This window comes from Quercus robur, chromosome 2, assembly GCF_932294415.1.
Source record: "Quercus robur chromosome 2, dhQueRobu3.1, whole genome shotgun sequence".
Lineage (NCBI taxonomy): Eukaryota > Viridiplantae > Streptophyta > Magnoliopsida > Fagales > Fagaceae > Quercus > Quercus robur.
Window position 1 is genome coordinate 81,070,988 of NC_065535.1, and position 25,359 is coordinate 81,096,346.

At 33.8% G+C, this 25,359-nt stretch overlaps 1 protein-coding gene across 1 annotated transcript; it reads left to right on the plus strand.

The window, feature by feature from the left end:
- The first annotated feature begins 21,676 nt into the window (after positions 1 to 21,676).
- On the plus strand, positions 21,677 to 22,801 carry LOC126704117 (uncharacterized). The gene has a single exon (XM_050403150.1). The coding sequence runs from the start codon at positions 21,677 to 21,679 to the stop codon at positions 22,799 to 22,801; it is 1,125 nt and encodes a 374-aa protein (XP_050259107.1).
- The last annotated feature ends 2,558 nt before the right edge of the window (positions 22,802 to 25,359 follow it).

Here is a 25,359-nt window from a genome sequence, read left to right on the forward strand (position 1 = left end):
GAAATGAGAGCGAGAAACACAACTTGAAGTAAATACTAAGAACACCCCACCCGTCAAGTGCACAGGAGAAAGCCAAGAACCTTATAACTTAATTGGAACTTTCAACAGCGATATTCAAGATGCAAATCCCTCCACCTCAATTATTGAATTATCAAAGAAAAGAAAAGAAGAAGAAGAAAAAAAAAAAAAAAGCATAGGGCCCTATGATCGGGGAAAAGATGGCATGAGTCGTGTAACTATCATCAAATGAGTCTTAAAAAGGTCAAAAACTCATAATAAAAAAAACAGGTCAAAAGGGCGTGGTCCATATTATATAGCCCAACCTATTGACCTCCATACTCTGGCCCAAAACGTTTTAAGCAGAAAAACTAAGTCCCGTTGGGTGCCTATTTCCATTACCACTAATGATGGGCATTGGGCTCCAATATTGTAGCAGTGAGATGCAATTAGGGTCGATATTAAACTAAGAAGACGTTTGGTTTGCAGTGATATCATAATACAACGTAATATAATTTATATTATTGTAATCTTACATTAATGTAATTTCAATACAAAAATATAACATTACATTGTTTAGAAATGTGATGTGATATATTTTGTAATTTTAGATTATGATAATATTAAAAAAAATAAAATAAATCAAAAACCTTAATACCACATCATCGTAATGTGCATTATACTAAGAACACATCATAGCGAACCAAACGCCCTTAAGAGTGTTTAGGTATTGGTTTTTAAAATGATGTGAAAAATATAATTTAAAAATTTTTGTAAAAACACGTGTTTAAAATACTTATAATGCAAAAAAAAAAAAAAAAAAAAAAAAAAAACCAATGTTTGGTACCATGTTTTTAATAGCATATTTTTTCAAAAGTGAAAAAACACAATTGAGTGTTTGATATGAGTATGTGTTTTTAAGAAAATGTGTGTTTATGCGTTGTCAACATGAGTCTCACAGTTTTCAAAGTAATTATGCAAAATTATTACTTAAAAACTAAAAAGACCCTTGAAGTGTTCTCAAAACACATTTTAGCACTAGCGTTGGTGGTGCTAAATAGCTATATAGTTATTTAGCATCACCAATTCTAAAAAGTGAGCTACAATGGTGGAGCTAAACTTAAAAATTTTAGCTCCTCGTCTATTCCTCATCTACAATGGTTGTGCACTATAGTAAGAAGCTAAAACAAAAATATATATATATATATATATATTTTTTTTTTTTTTTTATTAAACTTCCCATTAAAGTAATGTTTCTTTCCCCCCCCCCCCCTTTTTTTGTTTTTTTTTTTGTTTTGTTTTGTTTTGTTTTTTTTTTTTTTTTTGTTTCTATTCCTGTTACACAGACTCTCTTCAATTCCCCCAAACGAGTTTTGTTCTCTCTTCCTCCATCCTTGCTCAGCTTCGACCATCTTTTTTCCTCAACTCGTCGCCAATACAAGCCCCAAGCCCTAAGCCTCTATCGCTGACCCATTTTCGGCTTTGTGTTTGTGTTTCGGTATGGATTTTGGTGTTTGTGTTTGTGTTTCGGCGTCGATTTCGGGCTTAGTTTGTGTTTCAGGTTGGGTTTGTGTTTCGAGCATGGGTTTCGGTTTGGGCTTATGTTTCGAGAATGGGTTTCGGCCTCTCGGGCTGGGTTGTGGGTTTCGGCCTCTCAATTTGTGCTTTTGATTTGGGTTGGTTTTTGCCCATAACTTTGCTAGTGTTTTTTTTTTTTGGTTTTTCTGCTCTCTTTTCTTGTTCTTCTTCTTTGGTTCTTCCATGGCTTTAGACGGTGGTTGTGGTGTTTTTTTGGTTGTTGAACAAAATATTATTTTATTATAGTATTTATATTATTTTTTTGTGTAAAAAACTAAAATAAAATCACTGATGTTGAATGTTTTGTAAAATGATAAAGTAAAATAAATAAAGTAGTTTTTTGCGGTGTCAAATAACTAAAAAATAACTCCACTAACGTGGATGCTCTTATTTGAATATTTTAAACTGAGAACGGTGACTCAAACACTTTTATTAAACACTCTTATCAAATACATTTTCAAATGTTCCCTAACAACCTCCTAGTTATAAATCACCAAAACAAACACCTGTCGCATCTCTCCCTAATTAAGGAAATTTTTGAGCCTTGTTCAATTGATAAACATTGTTTCTCTTTTAAGTGACAACCACCTTACCATATTTACTTATATTAGGAAAGGTCTATTATTTTTGCTACAAATAGGAAAATCTCATCAATCCAAACGACGTTTACTAATTTCTAAAAATTGACGTTCACTGGCCTTTTTATACAATTTAATGGTGCCGAATTAGTAGATGATAACAAATATAGTACTTAGCACATCACATACGCTCGAACATGGTAGTACAATAGGCTCAAACATAGCGGCCATTAGAAGCAGTTGGGAAGCCTTTACAGTCAATGGGATATCGTCCTTAAATAGGCTTTATACAAATTGTCAATCTATAATACTACTGCTTTTACAATTAACGTTAGGTGCATTATAATTGTCAAAACCTCATCAGGCATCAACTTCCTCATGTAACATTGGACGGGGACTGTTATTAACTTATGGGTTAATTTTATGTGTGCTCATAGGGTAATTGTTAGTAAACCATTTTAAAAAAAAGCTTTGACACAACTTTTATTGAAAATATTAAAAGCCACCAAAAAAATTAATTTATTTATTCTTTTCCCATAATATATTTCTAAAATTTTTTCTAAATCAATAACTTTATAGCATTCGTTAACTTTTTCCTTTAACTTCTTACCAAATTTGCCACACTGTCTTCTCTTCTCATCAGAATTTTATTTGATGCAAGATTCTATATAAGCTGCCTTTGACAATGCCAAGTGGGGAAATAGAGGTTTGAATCCTATTTTTTCTTTCATTGAAAAACCGATACTTATTAAGCTACAAACACTCTTAACCATTTCATTGTCCACTTTTTGCTTCCCCTACTGATCTTATGTATTACAAATAACATAATGAGGATGACCCCATCGAGTAATATATGGCTGGGAAGATGCTTGGTTGCTTCCTATAAGTTCTTACCCAACAAAATATGCTATTTTATGACTAAATGACCAATAAAATCTTTTATCATTCCCCACTCTCTAAACATACCAAAGATTTTGTGACTAATTTACTTTTATAATCAATGTTTACGCATCTTTTCAAATTTCTCCTCCCATTTTTGGAACTATATTATGAAAATGGAAACACATGGACTAGTTTGATTTTGACTTAAAGTTCATGGGATATTTTTTGCATTTTTCCTTTAAAAAAAGAAGAAGAAGAAGAAGAAGAAGAAGAAGAAGGTAATTTATCAGCTTATTCACTGTTAAATATTAGCATTGATGTATACCGTATTGTATATAGTAGAGCAGTTGTAGAAGAGGTAGCATAGAATAAGAACACAAGAACACGAGTTAGGTGATTCAGCCTTTTCGGCTTATGTCCATGGAAGATATTCTTAAAGGTTACATCTTTATTATGTAAAAGTGTAGTACATAACCTGTATTACAATAAACCATAACATGTGTATATATAGTAGACTAAACCCTAGTCTTCTAAAATAAATAGGAGACTTGCCTTGCACACAAAGTAGGTGGGCTTGGGCCTATTACATTGGGCTAATATGTCTAATATATCTCTAACAATCCTCTTCAAACTTAAGGTGGAAGCTCGATGAATGATTGAGATTTGATAAACTTGAGAAGATGCCTTGAAGAAAGTCTTTAAGAAACCACAATGATAAATTGGCCAATTGAGAGATTTTAGAGCTTCAAATGAAAAAATGATGTCCAAAATTGGAATCTACGCGAAAAACTGAGCAAGATAGGCCTTTTCCATAAATTTTGACTTTTGATCAAAGTCAACAGTCAATTATTGGTCAAAATCAACATAGGAAGTCAAATCTCCAAAGGTCAACAGGTCATATGTCATGTTGACATCATTAATCGGTTTCGGATCCAAGAAACTGGGTCGAGTAACCCGTGGTGATGCTGACGTGGCATCCGGATGCTAACATGGCAATGACTAGATTATAACATGGTAGTGACGTCATCTAGGGCTTTCATGGCATGCTTGCAGGGCCACTGATGTGGATAGGATGATGTCAACGGAGTTTTTCGGTTTGTGTGTTACTTATCGGTGCGTGGAATGTATGGAAAATCCAAGAAGGTGCATGAGAGTACGTGTGACGTCATATGAGGACTAGATTCCTGGGTTTTGTAGATCGGTGGACGACAAGGCCTACATGGCAGTGCGTGTGCACAAAAAGACGATCTAGGAGTCAAGAATTTGAAGAGGTGTGTGGAAGATTTGCCAGAGCTAGTGACTATGCGTGGTGATGCGTGCAACTATTGATGGAGACCGAATTTCAGAGTTTTTCTTGCAGGATGCCAGGGAGCAAGACCGTGTGAATGGTTTTATTTGATGAAGGCTTGATTTGCACAAATCTGAGATTGGACAAACACGGCTTGAATGTGTCTATGGATCCTTGACACAATGACGAGCAACGGTAACCACGTGATGCCGTGGAGTTTAGATTCAAGAGGTAGCAAGGCAAGTGGCGGTGATGGAGGTAGATTTGTTCACAACATGTGGGAATCTTCTTTGCTTGGTAGAGATATTTTGCTTAATGCCAAGAACAAAGTTTGGCTCTACATGTATTGTATACACTAGAGTAGATGTGAAAGAGGTAGTATAGAATAAGAACACAAGAACATGATAATTATATGGTTCAGCCTTGTCGGCCTACGACTACGGAGGAAACCCTTAAGGGCTACATTTTTATTATGTAAGAATGTAGTACATAACATGTATTACAATAAACTAAACTCTAGACTTCTAGTACAAGTAGGAGATTTCCTTTGCACACAAAATAGGTGGGCTTGGATTTATTACATTGAGCAAATATGCCTAATATTTCTCTAACATTTACGATGAGTTTTTTTTTTTTTTTTTTTTTTCAATGTATACATTTTTCAAAGGGTAAATTTAGGGATGGACCCAGGAATCTAAGTTAGCGGGGGCCGGAGTATAAAGAAAAAAAAAAAAAAAACTCCAAATAGGTGTCCATATATAGTATTAAAAAATTATAAATACACAAAATCGTCATTTCTAAATACATTAAGATGCAATCATTTATCAACAAATACAAAAACAAAAACAAAAAGATTTTTTTTTTTTTTTTGGTTGAAGTTAGAGCATTCACAGTGGTATTGCTAAAAATTTTAGCTTTTAACACCTTAAAAAGCTAGTTTATCTATTTTACCACCTCACTTTACAATACAACCAATATAAAATGTTCTATTTTTTTTTTATCACTTCATTTAAAATAATAAAAACAATTCATTAAAATAATAAAGGAAGAGAGAGAATTTGAGTTTTTAATTGAAGGAAGGGATATAATCTTAATAAAATATTGTATTTTTAACAACTTACTACTGTCAATTGGTATTTATGTCATTTTATTGTAGTTGCAAAAAATTTAGTTTTAAAAAAATTTAGTTTTAACTTCTTCAATAACACATGATTTTTTTTTTGTTTTTGGGTGGTAAAATAGTTTTTTTTGCTAAAATATAATCACCATTGTGAATGTTTTTATCTTTTTTTTGGTTAAGTTTTTGGGTTGGATAGTTGTTATTTGGGTGAGGCTAGCTATGCTTATTGAGGGAAAATGGGGCCTAAGGTTTTGTAAGGGGGGCTTAACTACAAAATAAAATATATAATAACTATTAAAAAAAAATTGGACCCCGCGTAGGTGGGGGGGAGCCCGGCACCCTTGGGCCCTTACTTGGGTTTGGGTAAAATTACAACTTACCAACCTGTGGTTTAACCGAAATTTAAATTGCCTACCTATGATTTGAAATTTGACATTTTACCCTTCCGTGATTTGACCAAAATTTAAGTTGTTTACCAGTGGTTTGAAATTTTATAATGCAAGTATTCCGTTGGATTCTTTTTTATCTTATTTGATCTTGTATTTTTACGTTTTTTTTTTTTTTTTGTGTTTTTGGAGGAGAGAGACATAAAAGCTAACCTCATGTGAGTAAAATGTAAAATATTAAACTACAGGCAGACAACTTTTGAAAATGAACAATCAATTAGAACATTAAAAAAAAATTCATACCAATTATACATGAAATAATAATCGATAAACCCATGATTCTTCAAAACTTTTTGACTATTTAAAAAATACACATCATCATCATCATCATCATTATTATTATTTTAGAAACAAATTAATATAAAAGAGTTCATTTACTTAGATTTTCACGTACTAACTTACATATGGCAATTGACAACTACAGTAACGGAATGAATACCAAATTAAAGCTGTGGGGATAAGTGAGCTGAGCAAAAGTGTTGGGCCATGAGCCATGCCCGAGGACATATAGGAACCCAAGGATAGTCGAACGGTGAAATGAGTATGGGGTCAATGGGTCGAGGACAAGGACGATTAATAACGAACAGATGGTGTCTCCCGAGGATCCGAACTTCCTTGAGAAAGCATTGTGGAAGGTTGGAACCCCGTTGCCTAGAGAATACCGTGCAAAGGGTAACCATACTTCTTAGGATAAGTTTCAGGGAAAGGAGTCAACAATAACTTAAGAACTATTTGAGAAAAAGGCTGCTATCACCGCATTAAACACTCTGCACCTAATCAACCGGCCGCATTTATGTGGAAATGACCCCTAAGTAGAAATATTTCAGTTCACAGCTACTCACAAAACTTACAGAAGGTTTCTGATGGGACAAGCATCCAAGAGATCACTTATGTGATCAACAAATGGAAGGCTAGAATTGAAAAGAACAGGACTATGTAAGGAAAAGGCCCTCCGTGAAAAATGGGGCATGTAATCTAAGAAGGAAAAAAGAAAGAGAGAAAGAAAAAGAACACCTTGTATTAGATAACTTGAGTAATATAAGAACACTTTATCCTTGGATATAACCAAGGAGAGCTTTCCTTAACATTGTGTTTGTCTTCTTGGCTTGAATATGAACAATTAAGGTCCATACTTGATTTATTGAGCTACTCTCTTATATAATCCATTTTCTAACAAATATATTGTGTTGGGCATATTGGGTGATCATTCACTGTTAGTGGACTGGAGGTCAAATCTAGTCCTTACAAAAGCCATTTTAACATATGGGGTATGGGGGTAAGAGTCAGAATTCAAGTTTTCAAGAATGAGCTTCACATACAAACACACACACACACATATATATATATACAGTGACGGAACAATAGTTGGACTTGGGGGGCAGTGCCCCCCCCACCCCCCTAAATTTTTTCAAATTTTTTTTAGTATATATGTGTATGTATTAATTTTAGCAATTTGTTTTAATAAATTTGCACTTTGTCCTCTCAACAATATTATTGATCTTCTTAAAGGTTATAACAATTTTTATTGATCTAAAATTTGAAATAAATTTAACAAGCTTAACAAAAAAATTTACCAAAAACAAACTTAAGCCCAAACGACACCCCAAAACAAACCCATGCAAGACACAAACAAAAAATAAAATAAAATAAAAAATTCCTAAGCCAATTCTAACTAGTCTAAGTGAACATCCACACACATTTGACAACACAAAAGACACCCAAAAAAAAAGTTAAAAAAAAAAAAGAAAAAAGAAAAAAAAAAGCTTAACTTTCTAAATTGAGAAGTGCTACTACGTCCACAATATTTTCACAACAAATGACATGCGGCAGGGCCAGCCTTAGACATTTCGAGGCCTAAGGCAAGAATTAAAATGGGGCCTTTTTTATACTTATGTATTAATTAAATTAATATTTATTTAATATTTTTATATTATAATATATTTCATTTAAAATTTATTTTTCTTTCATTTTGAGATGCAAATTGACTAATTAAATTTTTGTATTCAAGTTCTTCTAACATCTCATTTTCAATCGATAATATAGCTAATTGGACCTCTTTCTACTAATAAATCTCTTAATTTTGTGTCAATATTTTTCCAATTACCTGGATCATAAATATTTGAAGGAATATAATTCAACATATTATTATTATTTTCATTTTCTTCTAAATTCTTTTGAAGTTCATTATCGAGATTTGTTGTATTGCAAAATTGAACATCATTGTTATCTTGCAATTGTATCATTTCATTATCTTCTAACCCTTTTTGTTGAATTTCTTGCTCATTTGTGATATTTTCATCTAAATTTTGTGTTATATTTTGTTTATTACTAATAACAAATTTATCAATTGATCATTTTTTAGACTCAATTAATTTTTCTTCTTTTTTTCTTTTTTTAGGTTTTTCATATCCAAATGCATATTTTCTTGTAGACATTTCTAATCAAGCAATATATTTATAAAGACTAAAAATAAAAAATAACTTTCAAGTGTAGAGAAAATGAGAAATAGAACCTGATTTATATAAAAAGTATTGTTGTAGTTTCACCGAACAATAACAAGTTTTTAGCAATCTCAACTTGCATAAATAAATATTTATTCATTATATTACCAATAACTATATATATTTATATAAACACGAGATTAAAGTTTTAAAAAAAAATTAAGCAGAGCCATAACAAAAGTACAAGCCCAGCCCAGCCAAGAAGATGCCAAGATGGCCATACAAGTCTTATTAATAAGACCCACCCACAAAAAACACAAAACAAATCCTATTACACCTATAACCAAAAAAAAAAATTGAAGGCCCAAACGTCCAGCCATAACTCAATATAAACAGGCCAAGTCTTAACAAATAAAAAGTAGAGAAAGCCAAGTCTTATACCTCAAAAGTCAAAACCCATCCATCTGCAGAATCAAAATGCTACAGCAAAAAGGAAAAAAAAAGACAATCGGCAGTCCTCACTCCTCAATCAGTTCAGAGTTTTTAGATCATATGTGATTGGATCATTTAGATTGGAGAAAGCTTGAGCCAAGAAGCCAGCAACAATGGAGAGAAAGAATGAGAGAGGTGGAGAGCAAGAGCTGAGAGAAAGAAGCAGAGCAAGAATGAGAAAGAGAAACGGTAAAAATTTTATGGATTTGAGGTTTTTTATTTGTTTTGATTTGTGATTGTTTTGCGGTTAATTTCTTAGACCGGATTTGTAGTTTATCTTGTTGAATTTTGGTTTGTCTAGAGGATAATAATGTTATTTGGGGAAAATTGATTTTGTTTAGACCCAAAACTTTTTTTGTGCTACCAATGTTTAACCGGATATACCAGAACTTTTGTTTTTTGGTCAAAATGATGTGCCGGATTTTTTTAGATTCATCTAAAACCAAAATTTTTTTTCCCTACTACCCTTTTTTTTCTAAAATTTTGGGGTCTCTCTTCCACTTGGGGGCCTTAGGCAATTGCTTAATTGGCTTAGTAGAAGAGCCAGCCTTGACATGCGGTAAGTTGTTATTGGTTCTAATTTGAATTCACAACTTAAATTGCTTTTTTGCTCACTCATAATAATCAATAATAACTTACCACTTACGATTTGTTGTATAAATGTAATGAAAATATTATGGACATAACATTTCTCTTCTAAATGAATGCTTACTTAGAGTTTCAAAAAATAAAATTATTTATATTTTTGCCCTCCCTAACTCTAAGTTCTAGCTCCATCCCTATATATAAATAAATATATATATATATATATATATAAATATATATATATATATATATATATATTTACATATACATACACACACGCTTATATTAGATTAGAATAATATATATACGAAAACCAAACTGCAACTTGAACGAAATAAATTCGAAGGAAGCAAAAACGATTTTACAAAAATTCTCTTCGTATGGACAGTAGCAGAACACGTACAAAAATGGTGGTTAACCAAACTGCAACTTGAACGAAATAAATTCGAAGGAAGCAGAACCGATTTTACAAAAATTCTCTTCGTATGGACAGTAGCAGAACACGTTCAAAAATGGTGCTTAACCAAACTGCAACTTGAACGAAATAAATTCGAAGGAAGCAAAACCGATTTTACAAAAATTCTCTTCGTATGGACGGTAGCAGAACAAGTACAAAAATATTAATGGTGGTTAACCAAACTGCAACTTGAACGAAATAAATTCGAAGGAAGCAAAACCGATTTTACAAAAATTCTCTTCATATATGGACAATAGCAGAACACGTACAAAAAAGGTGCTTATTAAATATTTAAGCACATCAAATAACTCAACTGCACCAGGTTGGCCCAGGTATACCCAACTTCTCTGTTTTGCGAGCTTTAAAAGAACTAGCTAGGGTTGCCACTGATCACACTGAGCAGAAATACGGCTAATGATTGATCTTAGTCGGACCCTACGATATCTTAGTTGTATTCTTTTTTTTTTTTTTTTTTGAGAATCTGGTTGTATTCACTCTTCACCTATATAGCAAAAGGCTGTGTGTGTGTGTGTGTGCATGTGATGCAATTTTTCCTTCTCTGTCTAAGTGTTCACACACACGCTATATTTATGGTCCAATTTAAATTTTATAATTATAAATATGTACGTGATATGATATCCTATCCACACAAAAATTGATGTGCTGTAATGTAGGCTATTAATTGATTGTGAAATTGACTCTCCATTAAACATGAAAAATGAAGATAATACTAATTTTGTAATTTGTAGATTAAAACAACAATTCTTTATTCAAAGTAATAGAGAAAAGAATTTCTGGTTAGAATCCATGCAGTAAGATATACGAATTATTGTACACTGCAAATCTCGTGCATTATTGTTAGTTTGTTAGGTAAACGTGTTTTAAAGGTTTTTGAATTAAAAATTTGTGGTCAAATCTGGTATTAATTGAAAAGGTGTATGTCGAATAGTCGACAGCTTCTTCTTTAGCCCATCATTGTTACACAGCTTCTATATGCTGACTCTATTATGGTCACACCATCAAGGGGATTGGTCCGCGACGATATTTTTTTTTTATGATTTTGTTAATTAGGGGCTAACATTCTGATTTTGAACCGCAATATTAGTTCACTTATGAAATGCCCACTAACAGAAAATCTGATATTATTTGGACTTCATTGAGAATATTGAAGTTAGTTTATGGCTAAACTCACCTAGAGAATGCTTACAACTTCTTTAACTGTTTAGGCTTAAATAAAAACCCTCCATCATGGTTGTAGATAAAAAGTGTCATATCTCATGCTCTACTAATACTACTAGCATAAGTTAAGAGTTTTGTAATTTAACTAATTCGCATTTTTTGATATTTTCAACCGTACATCCACAATTTAAATCTCCCTCTCCTATTATAGCTTTCGAATTATCAATAATATATATATATATATATATATATATTACTGGCACAAAGTAAACAAGAGAAGGGGAAATAAAAAAAGGTTTTGGGTTGTACGTAGGTCAACAAACTCTAACCTACTACATTAACCCGAAGCATGGATTTTATGGACACATTTGGGATTTCACTCTCAAATATGAAAGCGAAAGAAGACTCAATGAGAAGCCAAGTTAGCTGCGGCATTACCATATAAATTGGGTATGCAACACGTGGCTTATGAATCTCTCAACCATTGGGAATTATTGCAACCATAACGAGTTCTGAACAATAATGTCCAGTCAAATATTTAAGAAAGGCATCACAAATTAAGTGAAGCAACGTTTATAAGGCTCTTTTTTTGCTTTTGGATTTTTTACTATTTAATGCACCGCTCAGTTGGTCCGATTAATTAGGAATGCGTGTTTCAATCCATGAGGTGACAATGACTTGTTTGTTCGAATTATATATTTTTTCTTTAAGAAAAAACAATTGCTGTTTAAATTCATGTTATCTACTTTGATGTGATTGTGAATTATTGCACGACTATGTTAACTTTTTTTCGAGAACAAGGACTATGTGTGTGAACTCTTTTACTGTATTTAGAGCAATTTCTTTTTTCAAAAAAAAAAAAACATTTGTTTTCTCAAAAGTAGAAATAGATATATTAACAATTTTAAATGATAAGTGGATACAATCTTCAAACTGTATTAGGAGTTTTCTCAACCAAAAAAAAAAAAAAAAAACTGTATTAGGAGTTAAATTTCAATTGGACTCCTCCGAAAAAACCATAGTTTTGAGATCAATCTTCTTATATATTTTTTGAGTGGATGTTTATGTGAGATCAACACGTTCATCAAAATGTGAGATTAACACTAGATAATGGTATTTCAACAAAATCATGTATAGTGGATTCTTTTTCTTCTTTTTGGGCACATTTTTGTCTTTTTCATCCCAACCCTAATCTTATTTCACTTTCATAATCATGTCCCGTTTTGGGCTAGATCTCTTAAGTCTTATCTCTCCTGCGGGTAACAAATAAACAATATTTGAGATGCCAATCAGCTCATTAGCTTGATCTAATGGAATCATTTTCCTTCACTAAATTAAATGAACAAGTACTTTTGGACAGAGTCACCAACTTCGATTTTGACACTAATTGGATTGGTTTTTGGTAATGGTAGTAACTTTTGTACTCAAAATCACAAGGTCATGACACTCCAAAACAATCAAAGTGCAACTTTTGCTCAAGTTTGCTAGTGGTGTTTATTGCATGTACTTTTACGCAACTAAAAAGACATTTGAAATTGTGAAACAATTCCCATAGTTTTAAAAATCAGTACAACTAAAGAATCAATAAAGGGACTAATTATTGGTTTTATAGTCCGACCGAGGTCGAATCGATGGTCGAATCGATGATGTCATTAATAATTTAATTTAAAATATTTAAATAAATTTTATGTGAATTTTTATTTTTCATAAATTATATTAAGAAAATATTAAAAAAATGAAAGATTTTCTTTATTCTTCATTTTTTCCTACTTAATAATTGTTGACAAAGTATAATTTTCTATATAAAAATTATATAAATATATATAATAGTTATTTTTGGCTGAATTATATAAATAATAGTTTGATATTTTGACCTTCAACTTTTAACAATTTATTAAAAAAAATAAAAACCGAAAACCAAAGTTCTAAATGTCAAAATGACTAGACAAGCATTCAAATCAGATTGCTCTTGTTTTCTTTCATAGCAATATTCACACTCACACACGTTTACTCTTGTTTTCTTTTTTGTTTTTTCCTTCTTTTTTTATTTTTTATTTTTTATTTTATTTCCCTTGAATCTATAACCACACATTACCACCTACTCCAAGGCCTCAAATCAAATTTAAACTCCTTTTTAAATTTTACTCTTCAGTTTTCTTTCCACACTTTGTTGGTAATGCAGTATACATCTTCTCAGATTTTTTATACATATCATCCAATAAAAGTATCTCTTTTATTTTATTTTCACTCACAAATCTGAAAATTTTCCTCAATTTTACTTTGGTGCAAATCTAAGAAGTTTGTTCCATTTTATTCCAATTTTTCTTCTTATTCTATTTCAAATTCAAGAACCGGTTTAACCATAGCGGTTCTTGGATTTCCTAGTTGAACCGGCGGTTTTTAATTTTTCTTTGGTTTTCGGTTTTTAATGATAACTAGACCAAATTGGTGTCCGGTTCCTCGTTGAATTGATCAGTCCGATTCGATTTTTAACTTTTTTATTTTTTTGAGAACAAGGACTATGTGTGTGAACTCTTTTACTGTATTTAGAGCAATTTTGGCCCATTTTTGGTATATGTATTTAAACATATGTTTTCAGTTTTTAAATAATATTACACGTATTTTCATACACTTTTTCACTCACACGTATTTTCAAAAAACTGAAAATTGTTATTTAAATACACGTATCAAATGGATCTTTTTAAAAAAAAAAAAAAATCATATGTTTTCTCAAAAGTAGAAATAGATATATTAACAATTTTAAATGATAAGTGGATACAACCTTCAAACTGTATTATGAGTTTTCTCATCCAAAAAAAAAAAAAAATTGTATTAGGAGTTAAATTTCAATTGGATTCCTTCGAAAAAAACCATAGTTTTGAGATAAATCTTCTTATATATTTTTTGAGTGGATGCTTATGTGAGGTCAACACTAGATAATGGTATTTTAACAAAATCATGTATAGTGGATTATTTTTCTTCTTTTTGGGCACATTTTTGTCTTTTTCATCCCAACCCTAATCTTATTTCACTTTCATAATCATGTCCCGTTTTGGGCTAGATCTCTTAGGTCTTATCTCTCCTGCGGGTAACAAATAAACAATATTTGAGATGCCAATCAGCTCATTAGCTTTATCTAATGGAATCATTTTCCTTCACTGAATTAAATGAACAAGTACTTTTGGACAGAGTCACCAACTTCGATTTTGACATTAATTGGATTGGTTTTTGGTAATGACGCTCCAAAACAATCAAAGTGCAACTTTTGCTAAAGTTTGCTTGAAGTGTTTATTGCATATACTTTCACGCAACTAAAAAAGTATTTGAAATTGTGAAACAATTCCCATAATTTTAAAAATTGGTACGACTAAAGAACCGATAAATGAACTAATTATTGATTTTATAGTCTAATTGAGGTTGAATCGATGGTCGAATCGATGATGTCATTAATAATTTAATTTAAAATATTTAAATAAATTTTATGTGAATTTTTATTTTTCATGAAATAAATTGTTGACAAAGTATAATTTGCTATATATAAATTATATATATATATATAATAGTTTTTTTTTTTGGCTGAATTATATAAATAATAGGTTGATATTTTGACTTTCAACTTTTAACAATTTATTAAAAAAAAAAAACCGAAAACCAAAGTTCTCTAAATGTCAGAATGACTAGACAAGCATTCAAATCAGATTACTCTTGTTTTCTTTCATAGCAATAGTCACACTCACACACGTTTACTCTTGTTTTCTTTTTTGTTTTTTCCTTCTTTTTCTTATTTCCCATAAATCTATAACCACACATTACCACCTACTCCAATGCCTCAAATAATATTCACACTCCTTTTTAAATTTTACTCCTCAGTTTTCATTCCACACTTTTTCGGTAATGCAGTAGACATCTTCTCAGCCCCTCTCTCAAATCTCACAAGTCTTTATCTTTCTCAAGATAAGTTTTGAACAGTCTTCCTCGACATTTTATTCCAGTCAAAGCTTGGATTTTTTATACATATCATCCAACAAAAGTATCTCTTTTATTTTATTTTCACCCACAAATCTGAAAATTTTCCCCAATTTTACTTTAGTGCAAATTTAAGAAGTTTGTTCCATTTTATTCCAGTTTTTCTTCTTATTCTCCTTCAAATTCAAGAACCGGTTTAACCATAGCGGTTCCTGGTTTTTTTGGTTGAATTGGCAGTTTTTTACTTTTCTTTGGTTTTCGGTTTTTAAAGATAACTAGACCAAATTGGTGTCCAGTTCCCGGTTGAGCTGGCCAGTCCGGTTCGATTTTTAAAACCATAACAATTTTATATATGAAAATCGTGACTTCAAATCATGATTTCAATTACTTTTTCAATTGTGTGGAAAGTGTGTGCAACAATATTTATCCTTTTTGCTCAATGAATATAACTTTGACCTTCAATGGAGCTTATGAACTCTACATAACCCACGAAAGTGCCCCGTGGAAAGGTACTACAAACAATGTCTGAGTTTATTTTCTTTAATGAAAACATAAAATTGTATTTAGAACCCTTAAGTAATCAGTGCAACTTTAACCTACTTGATGTTGTCAATCTACCTCACAATTTTAAATAAATTTTTTGCTTGATCTATTCCAACATTATAATTTAAAGGTTTTTTAATTATCAGAAAAGTGTATATATATATATATATAATTTTTTATTATCGAAAGTACACTTCACATATACTTCATCTAAACAGTCAAAATGTAGTTTTCTTTTTTAATTAAAAAATTATAGGTAATTATAAACATATTTTAAAATTGAACTATTGAAAGAATCAAAAAATATAGAGGTATAAGGTTTGAGGTTTCAATTAGGGTTCGACTAGGAGTCGATGTCATAATTAATTTAATAATCAATTAAAATACTATCAATATATCATAGGATTCATATTTATAAAAATAAAATAAAAAAATACCAAATTGTTTATAACTTTTAAATATACTCTTAAAACTTTTTAAGACAATAATAATTGATGAACTAGAAGGCATTATTCGTCCAGACGCAGCTATGGACGAAGAACAAGCCATAAATGAAGCCATTACTAACTGAGCCGTTATGATTGGACGAAGTAAATAGAGAGGCAACTCAGAGGTCTCCATATTTGTGCATTAAGTATCAGAAGGCTCCACATCCCTACATTAAGTGTTAGGGGCGTTACCGAGATAGAAAATTAAACTACCATTAATGGTGGTTCCAATGGCTAGGAGAGTAGAGGCCTATATAAGGCACATTCCACCAAACGTAAAGGACATGATCAGAATTATATTCCCATCAGCTAGAATTTCCCAATTATCTCTCTATCATTCTAACTTTGTCATCGGAGGTTCATCGGCTGGCACCACGCCGGTGACCTATTTGTTACATTTTCTTGCTATCTTGCAGGTTACGCTGAAGTCATTTGGATGATCTCAACTACTGATGATTTTGGCATCATCAATAATAATAATAATATGATGCGAGATTTATTTATTTATTTAAATTATAAACAAATATAAATAAATCTTTCTCTCTCGTTTGCATAATTGCATTGGAAATTTGGAATTCATGGAAGGAAGGAGAGAGAAAGATTGCACCGAAGTTAGTGGGAGAGAGAGTACACTAAAGAAGGGAAGGGCTTGTGTCCAGTGAAAACTTTCACTAGACACAAGCTGCACCCACTAAAGAATGAGTACTTATTCATAATAGAAACTAATACAATATAAGCAATTCTAGATGCAAATTTCAAAACAAAAAGCTATCATGATAAAATATTAGGTATGAAAAAACAACGCTCAAAAATAAAAATAAAAGAAAAACAATAACACTAACGTTGGATATGTGACTTAAATGTATCTCAACTTGAATAAAAATTCTCTATCTCTTTTTTTTGTAAATAAAAAAAAAAAAAAAAAAAAAAAAACTGGCAAATTTTATTGAAGTAAAAAAAGAAAGAGAACAAAGTGTTATTAAAGGACTCTCCTCCATTCATACAAATGCATCTTTCTAATCGCATACTGAGGAGCTAACACGTTTGTTGTGCGTGCAAGATATCCACGATATAGAACTCAATTTTACATTGGATAGTCCCAAATCACATTAAAACTCCGTTGTATAATGCAACTTTAACGAGACTAAATCTATCCAAAGGAAATGAGTCACCACCAAAATTAGTACAACACCAATACTTGGAGAAAGATAGCGTTACCGAATAACAGAAAGGGAAGGGTTTTCTCCCAGCCATAGAGTTCTCTCTCTCTCGTGTTTCACGAGCCTTCCCTCCCTTGACCTAGGTCTAAGGGTATTGCTTTTTCCTTTCATTCTTTTGTGATCTCGGCAGTATGGCAGATGATGTGGCTGACGGGTTGGGTAATATGAAACTAACGTCTGATGAAAAGGAGATTATCCCTATCTTCGATAAAGGCAGAGTGCAGGCTAGGGAGAGTTGTAGCTTAAGTCTTATTGGGAAGTTTTTAACATGTAAACCATTCAATAAACGTGCAGCAAAGACTACATTGAGAAGGGCATGGGGATTGGAGAACAATTTACAGATTATTGAGGTGGGTTCGAATCTCTTCCAATTCAAGTTTAAAACAGAGTTTGATATGGCACGTATTCTACAAGATGGTCCTTGGTCATTCGATAATCAATTATTATTGCTTCAAAGATGGCATAAGGGGATGACAGTAAGGAATATCCGATTGGAGTATGCTTCTCTATGGATTCTTTATGGATTCAAATATGGGGTGCACCATTCAATATGGTTTCCCCTCAAGTTGCAAGGGAAGTTGGTAATAGAATTGGTAGCGTTGAAGAAGTTGAAGGGTAGCGACGACAAGATGAGTTGAATTATTTTATGAGAGTTAAAGTTTCTGTGCTGATTGGGAAGCCACTACGGAGAGGAGGTTTCATTGCTGGTTTAGATGGGGCTTGCAGTTGGGTAACATTTAAGTATGAACGTTTACCTCTGTTTTGCCATTATTGTGGTCTGTTAGGGCACGATGTAAAGCATTGTGCATTGCATTTTGCTGTTAGTAGGAATGATGGGGAGGTGGATTATCAATATGGGGAGTCTTTAAGAGCTTTGGGAGGGCGTCCACGTTCTTTCCCATCAAGAAATAACTATGGTAGTGCTGGGGCTGCGAAAGAACAAACGTCAGGGGAGTCTACAAATTACAGTTCGGTGTAAGGGACTTTTCTGGCGGCAGGTGTGGAAGATACTAACCCTAGTAAACAGGTTGAAGTTGAATCCGAGAATCTAGGGGAACTACCTACTTTCCAAGAAGATGCTAACGTGGAGTTGGGCGGAACAGACGACGTGCAGGATGGAAATTCTTTACAACTGGTTTCAGATCCGGTTTGTGAAGGTACTGATGTGGAGCTGATGAGAGAAGTGACGGGGCAACCAGCTGGGGTTGATTTTATTGAGGTGGCAATGGGTAAAACTAAGGAAGCCGGGTTTGGAGTTAAAGTTAGTGGACTGGATCAGAGGTTGGAGATGGTTGGGCCTAGTTTTGTAAAGCCCAAATCCACTTGGACCAAGTTTAACCGAATGGACTTTGGGCTTGGAGGATCATCTAAAGCTTTGCAGCTGCCTACCCGTGCAAAAAGAAGTAGTGTTTCTACTGGGGAGGAAGAGTTGTGTGACCATTCTGATTTTAGGGAGCCTAAGTGTGGAAAGGTTGGAGATGAAGATGTTGGAACTATTTTATCGGCGAGGGTGGAGAGCCACCCTTGCCGGGAGCAAGGAGGATCCTAAGTTGGAACTACCAAGGGCTTGGGAACCCTTGGACAGGTCGTAGCCTTCACAAATTAGTGAGGGAACAAGCTCCCATGGTGTGTTTTCTTATGGAGACACGGTTGGATACAGAGGGTTTTAATAATCTTTACGGTGACTTGCCTTTTCAGAATAAAATAATTGTTAAGCATCCAGATGCTGGTGGTGGATTAGCTTTTTTATGGAAGAATGATATTAGGTTAGAGGTGATTAATTATACTGCAAACCATATGTTAGCTAAGGTAACTGAGGAAGATGGTTTTATTTGGTTCATGACAGGTTTTTATGGTTGGCCAGAGACACAACAAAAACATAAGTCCTGGCAATTGTTGGAATATTTGAAGACTTTTATGGAGGGTCCATGGTTATGTTTTGGAGACTTCAATGATATACTCCATTCTTCAGAAAAACAAAGCATAAGGCAGCCACATAACTCCCAAATTAATGAGTTTTGGGAGGCCTTGGAGAGTTACCAATTAGAAGACCTTGGTTACAAAGGATATCCTTTTACTTGGACTAACAAGAGACCGGGTAATGCAAATACTAAATTAAGACTTGATAGAGCTGTGGCAATAAAGGGGTGGATTGAGAAGTTTCAGGTCAGTAATGTAGTGCACCTTCTTCCTCATGCTTTGGACCATCTTCCTATTGCTATCCAGGTTCAAAAATTCAGACAGAAACATCGTAGAGCTGATCAGGGTTTTAAGTTTGAAGAATGTTGGTTGTTGTGAGATGACTGTGAGACTCGGTTTCAGCACGCATGGAGTTTGGAAGGAAGTGGGGCTTCGGGTTTGGAAGATGTGCATGCAAAAATTAGGGCATGTGGTGATGAATTAAAGGCATGGGGAGACATAAGAACTATACCTGAGGAGGAAGAAATTAAATCCCTTCAGAATCGGCTTGATAGAATTAATAGAGCTATCACTACTGATGAAAGTAAGGTGGAGTATTTGGCAATTAGTAAACAATTGGATGATCTCTTGTTGAAACAGGAGATTTATTGGGCACAGAAATCTAGGGTTGCATGGTTGAAACATGGGGATCGAAATACTAAAATTTTCCACTCAAAAGCCTCACAACGGCGACGATGGAATCATATAAAGGGTATCATGAACTCACAAGAGCAGTGGGTGGAGGAGGTGGAGGACATAGCCAAAGTTGTAGTTGATTATTTTGATAATCTTTTTTCTGCAGGATCATGTCATCAAATGGAGGAGTGTTTAAGTACAGTTTCGGCCAGAGTAACTACAGACATGCAGGAGATGCTTTCTGGGGATTTTACTGCTGATGAAATCAAGGAAGCTGTATTTCAGATGGGACCAACAAAGGCACCTGGCCCTGATGGTATGAATGCCTTGTTTTATAAAAAAATTCTAGCATATTGTAGGTGATGATGTAGTGAATGCTGTGTTAGATTTTTTGAATAATGGAGTTATGTTACCAAATTTAAATCATACCAATATTGTGCTTATCCCTAAAGTGAAGAATCTTGAGAAAATGTCTGAATTTAGACCTATTATCCTCTGTAATGTCATTTATAAGGTTATCTCTAAAGTCCTTGCCAATAGACTGAAACAAGTACTTGCTTATATTATTTCTCCCACTCAGAGTGCTTTTGTGCCAGGTAGACTTATTACAGATAATGTTATTGTTGCATATGAGGTTTTGCATTCCATGCATGCTAGGAAGAAGGGTAAAACAGGTGCTTTGGCTTTGAAGCTGGAAGTCAGCAAAGCATATGATCGAGTGGAATGGCTATTCTTACAAGGCATTATGCAAAAGTTGGGTTTTCCAGAAAAATGGATTGAGAGAGTGATGACCTATGTTACCACCACATCATTCTCTATTCTACTTAATGGAAAGCCTTATGGGAATGTGACTCCGTCTAGGGGAATTCGCCAAGGAGACCCTCTCTCACCGTACTTATTTCTGTTATGTGCAGAGGGATTTACATCTTTGTTGGCAAAAGCGAAATCTGATGGCAAAATTCATGGCACTTCCATTTGTAGAGGGGCACTGAAAGTTTATAACTTATTGTTTGCAGATGATTCCCTCTTATTCTGCAGGGCAACTCAAAATGAAGTGGAGGTTCTTTCTGAGATGCTTCAGACTTATGCTAATGCGTCAGGCCAGTGCATTAACTTGGAAAAGTCCTTGGTCTTTTTTAGCAGCAATACTTCAGCCAGTCAGAAGCAAGACATTCTGAGGACTTTGGGAGTGCAGGAAGTGAACCGATTTGAGTCCTATTTAGGGCTGCCTACCTTAGTAGGGAGAACAAAGTATCATACGTTCTCATACTTGAAGGATAGGATATGGAAAAAGTTGCAGAGGTGGAAGGGGAAGATGTTGTCTAAGGTTGGTAAGGAAATTCTGATTAAAGTAGTTGCTCAGTCCATTCCTACTTACACTATGAGTGTTTTCCAACTCCCTTTGAAACTTTGTGATGAGCTGGATGCAATGTGTGCTATGTTTTGGTGGGGACAGGTGGGGAATGAAAGGAAAATTCATTGGAAGAGATGGGAAAAATTGACGCTATCAAAGGGGGAGGGAGGAATGGGATTTAGGGATCTAAAGGCCTTTAATTTAGCAATGCTAGCTAAACAACGGTGGAGGTTGCTGCATGATAATAATTCTTTGGTGTTCCAATGCCTTAAAGCTAGATATTTTCCAAGAACTTCTCTCTTTGCTGCTAAGGAGTCACCAAATTGCTCTTTTGTTTGGAAGAGTATTGTGGTTGCTTTTCCTATTTTGAAGTCTGGATGTTGCTGGAGAGTGGGAATGGCCACTCAATACAGATTCTAGGGGATAAATGGATACCAAATTATCCAACAAATGCACCTCTAAATCTAATGGAAGATGAAGTTCGTGAGGCGACTGTTGCTGAATTAATTGACCAAGACTTGCATGCATGGAGGGCTGATTTTATCATGGATATGTTTGAAAAAGAAGATGCAGAAGCTATTTGTAGAATACAGCTCAGCCGAAGACATGTGGAGGACTGTATGATTTGGATGCACCAAAGAAAGGGGATTTTTACTGTTAAATCCGCTTACAAGGTGGCTAGGAAAGTGTTGAGCGAAGGAAGGGTAGCTGAGAGTTCTCGGGGTTGTGCTGGAAAGGAGGTTTGGCCTGCAATTTGGAAGCTTAGAATTCCCAACAAAATAAAGGTGTTTGGGTGGAGAGCTTGTAATGAAATCTTACCAACAAAATTGAATCTGTCTAAGAGAAAGATTATTGTAGATGCGATGTGCCCAATTTGTTTGAGGTTTCCGGAATCAGTTGTCCATGCGCTTTGGGAATGTGGTGCGGCTAGAGATGTGTGGGTGGGTAGCTTAAAAATTCTGCAGAAAGGTGGGTCACGTATGGTGGATATGCTTCAATTAATGGAATACTTAATGGAGCAGGTAAAGTCTCATGATATGGAGGTTATGCTAGTTCAAGCATGGCTGATTTGGAATCAAAGAAATCGGGTTGTGCATGGGGGTAAGTTTCATAATCTAGGCTGGTTGAATAATCGAGCAACAGAGTTTCTGGAGGAGTTTCAGACTACTACTATACTAATGGGACCATCACATGGAGGGCAAGCTTCTCGGGACACCTGGCAGCCCCCTTCTCCTTCAATCTTCAAGCTTAACTTTGATGCAGCTCTGTTTTCGGCTCTTAACAGTTCAGGTTTTGGTGCAGTTATTCGGAATGAAAAAGGTGAGGCTATGGCAGCCATGGCAACAAAGGGTCCTGAGGTATCTTCTAGTGAGGAGGCTAAGTTTCTTGCATGTCGGAAAGCTATTGAATTTGCCGCTGATGCTGGCTTTTTTGAACTTGTCATTGAAGGGGATTCTTCTGTCATGAAAGTTGTTTCGGCTTTGCAGGATGATTTTTCTTTGCTTGGGAATGTTGTAGGGGATATTCATCATTTGGTTAGGAAATTACAATGGGTTAGGATTGAATGTACTAGGCGTGGGGGGAATAGCTAGAGTTGCTCATGAGTTAGCTCATTTTGCTAGAAACATTAGTCAAGATTTGTATTGGATGGAAGATGTTCCTCCAATAGTTAGGGAAGCTTTGTATCAGGATGCTGATTTTTCTAATTAATTAAATGACATGTTTCCGTTTCAAAAAAAAAAATAACATAAAGGGAAAAAAATGGAGAGAGAGAGAGAGAAAGTGGAATTCAAATGTTTAAATTGGAAAAAAAATTAGAAAAAAAAAAATCCATACGTTTGACATATAATTTATTTTAGGAGGCAAAAATTAAAAAGTTGGAATTAGGTAAACATCCAGATTCACTTTTGAAAATTAAAAAAAAAAAAAAAAAATCCAAAGATTCCTCACATCTATAAATTGTACCTTTCAAATTTCAAAATGTTAATTATTTTGCCATTAACAATAATTTATCAATTGCCTCGGCAATAGTTTGTCCCAACTTCCAAGTTTTAAAGTTACATGCCACTATCTTCATTCTTTTGAATTAACAACATGATTCCATGGCAAATATTAATTTTGACAAATCTAAAGCTACATGTAGTCCCATGTCATTTAAACAAAATTAATTATAATTTTTTTTAATGAATTATACATGGATAATATGAATCATCTAGACTTTTAGATTTAGATAAAATTTAGGTACAATTTATTAGAAATTGTATTAATACAATTTCTAATAAATTGTACCTAAATTTTTAGGGTTCTTCAATTAACTTTAAACATGTAACTGCATACTTCTTAAACCATAAAAGGATTTCTGTCCACTTCACAATAAATTAAGAGAGACATAAAATCATAATTGGCTGCTTTTACAGTGATTTTCCCCTTTCTTATTTGTTTGGTTGAAAAAATTCATCAACTTAGTTGGGTTCTTTTTTGTGTCTATATTGCTACAAGGTCAGCAGCATTCAATTACATGCATGTTTGAGTAGAGAAGTCGAGATAACATGGGTCAAACTAGTTTTAGAAGTTAGCTTCCTCATATATAATTTTAAATAATTTAATTTGCATGTCAAAAGTACGTGTAAATCAAACTTATAAACAACAATCGTCGGTGGACAACTTATTGCTATTGGCCACTTGTCTCTTCAAAAGCCGAACACAACTCCCATCAAACAAGTCGAAGAGACTACGTAAGTGAAGCAGAAAGCCCCTAGTTGCAAATAGCGTGCAGAGTATTTTAAACCTAAAAGTGGTGAAGCATACCGCGCAAAGAAAAAAAAGGTAGGTCTGAACTATTTGAATATGTAACATAAATGAAAAGTATCTAATTATTGATGAGTATGTGTTTTATTTATGCAGTGGATATCTCACAATATGTGAGCTCCACGAGTGTGTTAAGTAAGATTTCTTCTCCTTTTAGATAGACTCAAAGGCAATCCATTTTGTTAAATGTCACTAAGAAGCCATTAGTTTCTTTGTTAGCCCAAAAAGAATGATTTCTTAGGGTCCATTTGGATGTAGTTTATTTTGCTGAAAACTGAAAATAATAAAAAAATATATATTTTGAGTATTGTTCATTAATGAATTTACTGTTCATTGGCCTGATTGCACTGTTCATGGCGCTAGTCCAAAAAAAAAAAAAAAGGTTGAAAACGCGCAAAACGCAGATCTGGGAAGCACAAATGTGCTTCCCAAACACACCATTAGTTAACCTTATTGAAGCCTAATTAGAGCATCCACAATGGTGGTGCTAAAAAGCTATTTTTAGCACCACCATATACAAAAAGGGTGCTACATTGGTGGTAGTATAGGTAAAATTTTTACCTACACAAGTACAGTGCACAACTATATATGGCTATGCATTGTAGTTGAAAATTAAACTCACAATTAATTTTTTATTCCCACCTCCTATTAAAATTTTTTTTTTTCTTCTAACCGATTCTCAGTTCAAATCTCTCACCTCTCTCTTAACTCTCAACTCTCACATCTCTCTCTCAACTCTCACCTCTGCCAAGATTCATCATCCTCTCACCGCCACCAGCCCACCACCGAAGCTCAACTCTCACCAGTCCACTCCCCTGCCCCACGTTGCCGACCCATCTCACCCATGCCGCTGACCCATCTCTTCTGTCTGACCCATCCTGGCCTCTCTTCTCTGTTTGGGTACCGATTTCTTCAAAACTTGCTTGCTGATTTACAGGTGAGTTGTCTCTGTCTTCTTCATGTAATGCTTAGGATTTTTGATTTAGGTAATTGGAATGATAAATTTTTCATGTCAGTTGGAAATTTTCTGTTTGCAAGGAATTTATATTTGTTGATTCTAATGATAACTTTGCAGAGAATTGGGATGATAAATTTTTTGTTTTTGTTTTGGCTTCTTGCTAATTTTCTATTTGTTGACTCTAATTTATTACAATAAATGTCATGTTGGAAATTGTTTTGGGAATTTTCTGGTTGCAAGGAAGTTTATGCTTTTGCAAGGCGAGTCATAGGAACTTTTTTTTTAATATGTTGAGAAGCATGAGTCATAGGAACTTGTGCGAGCGTGTGAGTTTTATTGTAATTTGGTTTGAGTTATGTATGTGAGTAATCTATGGATTACATT